This window comes from Oryza glaberrima, chromosome 1, assembly GCF_000147395.1.
Source record: "Oryza glaberrima chromosome 1, OglaRS2, whole genome shotgun sequence".
NCBI classification, from domain to species: Eukaryota; Viridiplantae; Streptophyta; class Magnoliopsida; order Poales; family Poaceae; genus Oryza; species Oryza glaberrima.
Genome location: NC_068326.1, coordinates 10,188,131 through 10,197,407, shown reverse-complemented (window position 1 = coordinate 10,197,407; position 9,277 = coordinate 10,188,131). Strand labels below are relative to the sequence as shown.

At 44.6% G+C, this 9,277-nt stretch overlaps 1 protein-coding gene across 1 annotated transcript; it reads left to right on the top strand.

Annotated features, from left to right (window-relative positions):
- Nucleotides 1-3,897: 3,897 nt before the first annotated feature.
- On the top strand, nt 3,898-8,800 carry LOC127781058 (pentatricopeptide repeat-containing protein At4g01990, mitochondrial-like). Its single transcript, XM_052307961.1, has 3 exons — nt 3,898-4,241; nt 6,878-8,155; nt 8,337-8,800. The coding sequence occupies exons 1-2, from the start codon at nt 3,963-3,965 to the stop codon at nt 8,111-8,113; spliced, it is 1,515 nt and encodes a 504-aa protein (XP_052163921.1). The 5' UTR covers nt 3,898-3,962; the 3' UTR covers nt 8,114-8,155; nt 8,337-8,800.
- The last annotated feature ends 477 nt before the right edge of the window (nt 8,801-9,277 follow it).

Sequence of the window (9,277 nt, the reverse complement as noted above, 5' to 3'; positions counted from 1 at the left end):
CTACAGTGTCACAGTCACTCCCTCCCATAGCCACAATAGCCGCCATACCCTGTCATCGTTGAAACCGTTTCCTCTCATCTGCACAACAGCCAGCAATGTCACCATCATCCCGTTGACGAGTGGAGGGGAGCAGCCACCACCAGGGACACACCCAACAGTTGCCATAGTCGCTCCCTCCCATCGCCACAACAGCTGTTCGTGCCCGCCGCATCCCATCAGTGTCCACGGGAGGGGAGGGAGCAACAACTCACTACCCTTTCCCTTACCTCAATGAGGGCCCGTTGACAAGTGGAGGGGAGCAGCCACCACCAGGGACACACCCAACAGTTGCCATAGTCGCTCCCTCCCATCACCACAACAGTTGTTCGTGCCCGCCGCATCCCATCAGTGTCCACGGGAGGGGAGGGAGCAACAACTCCACCCTTCCCCTTACCTCAATGAGGGCCCGTTGACAAGTGGAGGGGAGCAGCCATCACCAGGGACACACCCAACAGTTGCCATAGTCGCTCCCTCCCATCGCCACAATAGTTGTTCGTGCCCGCTGCATCCCATCAGTGTCCACGGGAGGGGAGGGAGCAGCAACTCCACCCTTCCCCTTACCTCGATGAGGGTGGCCTCACCTTTGCCCACAACCACCATCGTTATCAGGCGCGGCACTCCACACGCGCTAACTCTGAGGATGTGAATCTAGCCTCGGCACTGCCAAATCGGGTGCTGCAGTCATCCATTGACCCTGTCGTCACACCTCCTTGCGGTAGTCGTCATCACTGTCGAGTTCCCACTAAGCAAATTTGGGTGGGTCCAACCTCGATGGTCGTGGATCCGGCCACCGTCCACCTCCCAACCCCTGGCTGACCAAGCCGTCTCCTCGACGCCCTCTACCCCAGCACCACCACCTTCCATCGCTGCCAGCCAGTTCACTGCGCTGGCTTGGATTTCTCCACCCCTCCATCTGTTGTCGTTCTTACTAAGAACGACAGCCGAGTGGCCAGATTTAGGCGAAGCCTCTCCGGTTCCCTTCGTAGCCCAAGCAAAGGTGTTTTGGAGAGAGGGAGAAAGGGAGAGCCCTACCACGGTCGTCGCAGGCCCATCCAGCTTGCTGGCGGGCCACGTGGGCAGTGACGATGCAAAGGAGAGGAGGGAGGGAAGAAGGTGGTGGTGGCAAAGTCACTATGTCACATCCGTGTTGCTCAGGAGGTGGGAGAAACATGGAGTCTCACACATGTGATGATCTGGTATCAAGTTGTTGCGATTTTAGATCAATTTTTTATATTTTAGTCGAAATTTTTGTGATTCGAGTTGAAAGTTTTAATTTACTAGTAGAAAGTGTGGGATTTTAGATTGAAAGTTTTATGAGTCAAATTGAAAGTTTTAATCCATAAGTAGGAAGTTTTAGGCTTAGAATCTATTTTTTAATATAATTAATTTTAATTGAAAATTTTAGAGTTGAATCGAAAGTTTTTTCAATCCGGGACGAAAGTTTTAGCCATGTAAAAATCATCATGTTGAAAAGACTCGAGCAGGATGCTTAGTGCTTGGGTAGCGCGTGTAGGATGCGTTGTTACTGTTAGGAAGGAAGCAGCGGGCCGTGAGCCGCGTGGGCCTACATGTGCACGGTAGCATCACTGTCTCCTAAAGGAATAAGTTCACTTGCCGTCCCTCAACTTTACGTTGTGTTTGTCTAACATCCCTAAACCCTAATACCAGAAATCTTCACTTCTAAACTATACAAAACCGTGCGATTGAGGTCCCATAGCAGTAGCTGCAGTATAGATGATTGGTTTCGCTGATGTGCCATCCTAGACAGCAAAAAGAAAATGTGGGGTCCACATGTCAGCCTCTTCTTTCTTCTCTTTTCTTCCCCATAATGAGAGAGATAGGGGGAGAGGCAGCCGATGAGCTAGGAGGGAGGGGGAGACGTAGTTGGTGCGGCGGCGGCGAGAGTCACTAGGCCTCGCCGTCGACGAGGAGCCACAAGTCCATGGGCATGCACTGCGCCTTGTGCATTCCAGTCCAGCACTTGGCTCACGCGAGAGCAGTAGTTGGCCGCGCCGCACACAGAGCACCGTCGGAACTCGTGCCGACGGGTCTCCCTCCGGCCGCACCGCACTTGGGAGCAGAGTTGGAGCTCGCTGTGGCCATTCTTGTCGCTGGTGGCTGCTGTTGCTGCTACTGGCGCCTCGAGGTCAAGTTTCTTGGCCGTCGCCTGCACGCCACAGGACATGCTCGAGTCGGCCATGAAGAGGTTGGCCAGGTAGGGCTCCGCCTCCGGGAGGCTCCACCTGAAGTCGGAGAGAAGCAGGCAGCCACCGATGGCGCCGCCTCTAGTGAGGTGGAGGGATGCGAAGGGGCGCCATGACGCTGCAGCGGCGAGCGCGAGCGTGAGCTCCCATGCACTGGCGACGACAATGAAGTGGCGGCCCTTGGCGGAGAGAATGGCATGGCGAGAGACAATAAACCCGACGTGTGCAAGATGGAAGGCGTCATCCGCATCCTCGGCCGCACGTCGGAGGTGTTCTTGGTGGCACCTCGCCTCGCCTCCGTATCCGGCGGCGGTGGCGTGAACGCGACGGGCATGGACGCGAACGTGACAAGGTGGAAGATACAGCCGTACACCTGCTGGGAGCGAGCTTGGACACATCGTAGGATGCCGGCCAGAGGGGGGAGAAGATGCAGCCGCACCGGCGGGAGAGGGGGGAAAGGATACTGACCGCGCCGGCGGGAGAGGGGGGAGAGGAGGCGGGCCGAAGTGGGGGAGATGAGGCTGACGGGAGAGGGGGAAAAAGGCGGTCGCCGCCTCCTCGGTGCACGTCGTCGCCGTGGACGAATCGCCCCAGCAGCAGCTGAAGAAGAGAAGAGAAGAGAAGAGAATAAAAGAAAGAGAAAAGAGAAGGAAAAAAACGGTAAATCTAATTGGAGAGGCCTCTCCAATTAGTCTTAACCAGAGACACCCATGTGCTAGTACTTAATCCATTGAGCAAGCAGGGAAAATATTCCTATCATCTATGCTTCAAATAAATTTTTCTCTTAAATTACTCATCCGATTTACAATCTGATTACACCATTGTGTTCGTAATAATTAAATCTTTACAACAAGATCTCACATGATTATATTTTGATGAAAAATCACAAATTACTTTTATGATATGTCTAAATTACTTTTAGATTTCACTAAGTTACTTCTTATACATATAAAGTAAATTCAGTAAAGCCTAAAAGTAATTTACTTATAACAAAAAGAAAGTAACTTTAATTAATGCCTTTTTTCATTAAACAAATTATATATATATATATTGTGCTAATTAATTTAATTTCTAGATAGAGTCATGTTTTTATCTCTATAACGAATTTACTTCAAATGACATGCCAAAGTTACTTTCGTTTTGTTCTAAGTTACTTCTATAATATATGTAACTTAGGTTTTACTGAATTTACTTTTATATATCTAAGAAGTAACTTAGTGAAATCTAAAAGTAATTTAGACATATCATAAAAGTAATTTGTGATTTTTCATCAAAATATAATCATGTGAGATTTTGTTGTAAAGATTTAATTGTTACGAACACAACGGTGCAATCGGATCGTAGATCGGATGAGTAGTTTAAGAGAAAATTGTATTTGAAGTATAGATGGATGGTGCCTCTTATAGATGGAGTGGTAGTTGGTTTAAGCAAACCAGCTACTACTAGCTGTGTAGTTACGTACAAAAAAAAATGTAGAGCCTACAATTTTTTCTCACTTACATGTGAGTTCCACATATTTTTTTTTTACTTTTTGTTGACTAATAAGATGTCACGTCAGTGAAATATCTATAATGTTATGAGACCCAAATTGTACAGTTTTATATAAGTTTAGGGGTGGAGAGAATACTTATTCCTCTCCTAAAACCCCAAACCCTCTCAAAAAGAGAAAAAAAAAATCCCAGATCCTCCAAAACCAAAAGAACTGCCTAGCGCCTAGCGATGCTGCGCGCGGCGGCCACGGCGGCGCTCCGGCGCCTCTCACAGTCACAGGCCCCGAGGAGACAAGCGCGCGGTCTCCAGTACGCGAGCCCGGAGCGGCGACCGCTGGATGGTGCGAGGTGGGCGCTCTACGCGAGGCTGTCGGCGCACCTGCCGTCGGGTGGAATGGTGGAGGAGCTCGGCCGGTGGCTCCGCGAGAGGCGCCCGCTCTCGGAGGAGCAGGTCCTCTTCTGCGTCCGCAGGTTCCGCAAGTTCAAGCAGAACAAGCACGCCCTCCAGGTGAGCCCCCTCACCCCCACACACACCCACCCCCAGACCCCAGTCCCCTCCCGCGAAAACTCTGGCTTAATTTGGATTGGGGATGTAATGGTAAGGTTTCAGTCGATTGGATCCGGTTGAAACTCCAATTGTTTCGTCCTATCTACACTGTATTTTAGGGTAATTTTGTGTTAACAACTCCGTTTGTAATATTATAGCATTTGCCAATATCTTAGGGAACTATAATGTACTAGTAGTAATCTAGCAGCATAATGTGTTTTCCCCGTTATTTCGAGAATTTGTTAAGGGAAACGCAGGCCAGAACTGAGAACCTATATTTGTTGATTCTTTAACGATTGTGACTGAACTGAATATTTGCTTCTGGTATTCCAAGAACTGTCATACTGGATTAAGCTTAATCCTACGCTTGATTAATGTATTGTAGAAGAGGGGAGAACTCAGAAGGTCCTTGTCTTGTTTAAAGTTAGTCTGTTTTTTGTTGGTCATATGGATCAAAATATATTTTACTGTGGATTTTTCTTCATGATCTTCAGACTACCTAAACTGCCTCTGTATAATTTGATGGATAATACAGAATGGTTGATGTATACCAAGACCAAGATGTTAACCATCAGGTTTCCATTTTTATGTGGAACTTTGCTTGCTTGTATAATTCCTTTTTTCAAAAAAAAAAAATCCATATCCATATCCATATTGAAGCAGTTCAAGTGTGTTTTGATGTGCAGTGAGGACAGTACAGGAAAGAAACTACCTTTACTCAGCAATACACCCAGTAATGGGCTAACGGCAGAGGAAATATTGCCGATGGAGAAGAGCTGAACTGGCTCTCCCAAGTGGGCAAGCAGATGAAGAATGTCCAACTCGCACATGCCTGCTTCCTTTGTTTCTGTAGTGCAACCAAATGGGGAGCCCTGCTTCTCTTGGCTAAGCCCAAATGAGCTAGTTCGATCCAGTTTAACGATGCAAGATAAACCAGGGGTAGTCGTGTTAGTCATGTACCTGTGTTTTCCTAGGAGCTGTGTGTCCTTGATCTCTATGTATCACCCCATCAGGTTACATTAGCTCTGTACTACTAGTTGTTTTCCTCATAAATCTGACATGTTATCATGCCTATATCCTGAAATGGACTACCTTAGCAATGCAGCAGTTTCCTTCTAAACCTAGCACACGTAACCCTCCTTGACTGATACCACCATTGTTTAGTAGGTCATTTTTCCACATTGGAGCTATGTGACAGGGAAGGGGCATAATACCTTTTCCGTTTACTGATTCAGTGTATGTGCTGGGGATTATATGCCATATTAGCAAAAACATACTACATCCATGGTAGAAATGGATCCGGCTTTAAATGCTTATTTTCTTAATCCTCTGTCCTCATAGTTCATGTGAATAATATTTGCTTTGCCCTTTAATCTTTCCTTGGATGCATTTATGTGATTCAGAATTCTGAAGCAACATTGCATTCCTTAAGTTTAAAGTAGTCTTAACTTGAGTTACTGAATTAGTTTTAGGTTGCTACCATTATCCTTCATTTTACTAAATTCAATGATATGTTTGATTCCTAGTTCAATTTATCATATGACATGTCATCACTCTTGCTCTTTAATAAGACCTTCCTTACAAATAGAAGAAAACTTGCCATTATCATCCTTATCTCTACTAGCTTTTGTACTAATGAATATATGCAGTCTCTCGCATCTTGTTTAATGCACACAACTGTCATAACAAGCTGTTATATTTTGCTCTGTTTGTCACAATGTATAGCTACCTTTAGCATTAAAATTTTATTCCAAAATATAGCTGCTACTTCATCACTTTCTCATCTCAACCAATCACAACCATCTCTCATTTAATTTCTTCATCTACTTTCTTCTTTCAACCAATCACAATCATCTCTCATTTAATTTCTCTACATACTTCTTCGTCTCAACCATATTTCATTTAATTTCTCTATCTACCACCTATCTCAACCAATCACAACCTTCATCCATTTAATTCTATATACTTTCATAATCTCCTTGAGAAGTCCTAAAGGTAGCTATATTTTTGGGAGGGAGGGAATAGCTTTTACATAGTTTAGCAATAATCGTCTTCCATAAAACAGAGCCTGCAATCAATTGATTGTTTTTCATCACAGAAATTTGGTACAGTAACACTGTCAAACAAATAGTAATGGTATTGCTTACACTGCCACTGGTGAAGCAATGTTGGGTGGGTGGCAATATCTATTCGCTACACTGAGCGGTTGACCTAAATTGGAATGGCATGCTGTATTTGGTCTCAGTTCTTTTCTATCAAAAGCTTTGTGGGCTCCTTTGTGCTTATTACATTTCAACTTTGTGTGGTAACCACATAAAGATGTTCCTGTCACTTTGGTTATATATTTGTAATTGTATGTCCGATATAAACTGATGTCAATTTGTGTGATTTACTTTTTGTAATTTCGAGTCTTTTGCACCATTGCAATCATCAGAAAAGACAAATACTCTGTTTTACAGAACTGTTCTCTTTCCTTCAGGGTTCTGTATCATAAGAAACATTGAACATTCGAGTTGGGTTTTCTCCCTTTTGGGGGCAGCTGGGCAAGGTATTTTTCGTTGGCCATGTGATGACTGACCATGTTTTCATGTTTACAGTTGATGGACTGGATGGAAGCTCGTGGAGTGAACTTGGAGCTCAAGCATCATGCTTTGCGGCTTGACCTTGTTAGCAAACTGAATGGTATACATGCTGCAGAAGAGTACTTCGGGAGCCTTCCAGATATTTTCAGGTCAAAGCAAACTTATTCCACTCTGCTTAACTGCTATGCTGAGCACCGGATGGCAGAGAAAGGCCTAGAACTCTATGAAAATATGAAAGCGATGAACATTGTTTCAGATATATTGGTGTACAACAATTTGATGTGCTTATACCTGAAGACAGATCAACCAGAGAAAATCCCCACTACAGTTGTAAAAATGCAAGAAAGTGGTATACAACCAAACAAGTTTTCATACTTTGTGCTAACAGAAAGCTACATTATGATGAATGACATAGAGTCCGCTGAGAAGGTCCTGAAAGAATTGCAGGAGGTAAATTCAGTTCCTTGGTCCTTGTATGCTACACTTGCTAACGGTTATAATAAGCTGCAGCAGTTTGACAAGGCAGAATTCACCCTTAAGAAAGCTGAGGAAGTTCTGGACAAGCATGACGTTTTCTCTTGGCATTGTCTTCTCTCCCACTATGCCAATTCCGGCAACTTGTCCGAGGTCAAGAGAATCTGGGAGTCTTTAAAGTCTGCATTCAAGAAATGCACAAATAGAAGCTATCTAGTGATGCTTAAAGCTCTGAAAAAGTTGGATGATTTTGACACCCTGCAGCAAATCTTTCAGGAATGGGAATCAAGCCATGAGCACTATGACATGAAAATACCAAATATTATCATCCAAGCTTACCTTGATAAGGGCATGGTAGACAAAGCTGAGGCTATGCGTCAGACAACCATGGCTCAGGATCATTCCAACTACAGAACATTTTGCATATTCGTAGAATTCTATTTGGAGAAATCTAAAATGAATGAGGCACTGCAGATCTGGAGAGATGCAAAGAAAATGGTGAAGGGGCAGGATTGGGTGCCAGAAAAGCTTGTGAACAGATATCTGAAGCACTTTGAGGATTCAAAGGATGTGGATGGGATGGAGACGTTCTGTGAATGCCTGAAGAATCTCGGTCGCCTTGATGCTGAAGCCTATGAAGCCTTGATCCGGACCTATATATCTGTAGGTAGAACAAATCCATCCATCCCTCAGCGCATGGAAGTTGACAGGGTTGATATTCGGCCTGAAATGTTTGAATCGCTCAAAGCTATCTCCACTGAAGGAGTTGAGAGTTGAGACTAGGGGCATGTCTGGATTTTTGCCATCTACTACATTTTGGTAAGGCAACAAAATAGGCAAATACCAAACCTACTCTAACCATTACAATTATATGGTCACATTTCGTAATTCGGGGAGCAGTCATACCCTTGATTTTATTATTTTTTTAAGATCCTTCGCTATGGTATCATCTCATAAGTCATAGCGAGTGTCACGGACAATTTGTTTGGTGTTGACGCAGGGTGGTTCTCAGGAAAACCCTTTCAGTTGGAGGTCCTTGAAATGGCTGGAGATGAAATTGATGTCAAGCAGCCCACCCAGCAGCACTTTAAGCACTAACAAGTTATAATCATGGCTGAAAATGAACTGAAGGATGATGGTGTTAGGTTGCAAAATCGTTGGAAGACGGGACACTGGGATATGAAGGAGCTTGATGCTAGCATGAATATGCTGCAAAGGGTGGGAGCTCGGTGCTTTACCCACGCAATCACTAACAAGCCAGGTGGAATTACATCCATTCAGAACTTGGTGGATGTGATGGATTCAGTTGCATGCAGGGCCTGACAGTTGAGGTGGACGATTAGTCATGTTTAGATTAACTGGTAGCTCCTACCTTACTCTCGAATTAGCTTCAAAATGTTTCCCTTGCCAGATTGAATTTTCTTCGATTTACTCCGTGCAATATATATCAACGTGTTTTGTACATGCACACGTTTAGTTCTATTTGGCACAGCTTAAGATCCATTTTTTTAAAAGTTGGATATATCTAGCTCCATAAATTTATTGGTTTGTATATCTATACATAATTAAAAAAATATATAACGCTTCGTTCGTCCCTTCCTCCCTCCCGCACTCATCCCATTCTAGGTGATAGCAATAGTTAGAGCTGTTGATTATAAGCTGAAGTTGGCAGAATCTAGCCAGATACATCCAGTGTTTCATGTTTCACAACTGAAGGGCTCTAGGGGTTTCTCTCGGCCAGTTCAAGCTGAACTACCCCTAGATCTCAGCCATTTTCAAGTTCCTAAACAGTTTCTTGATTATAGAGTGTCCAAGAAACATAATTCTTCTGTTATTCAGTTACTAACCCACTGGACAGAGGGTGCAGTTGAAGAAGCTACATGGGAAGATATGCAGGACCTTCAGTTCAGATTTCCTCAAGCACCGGGGGGCAAGCCGGTT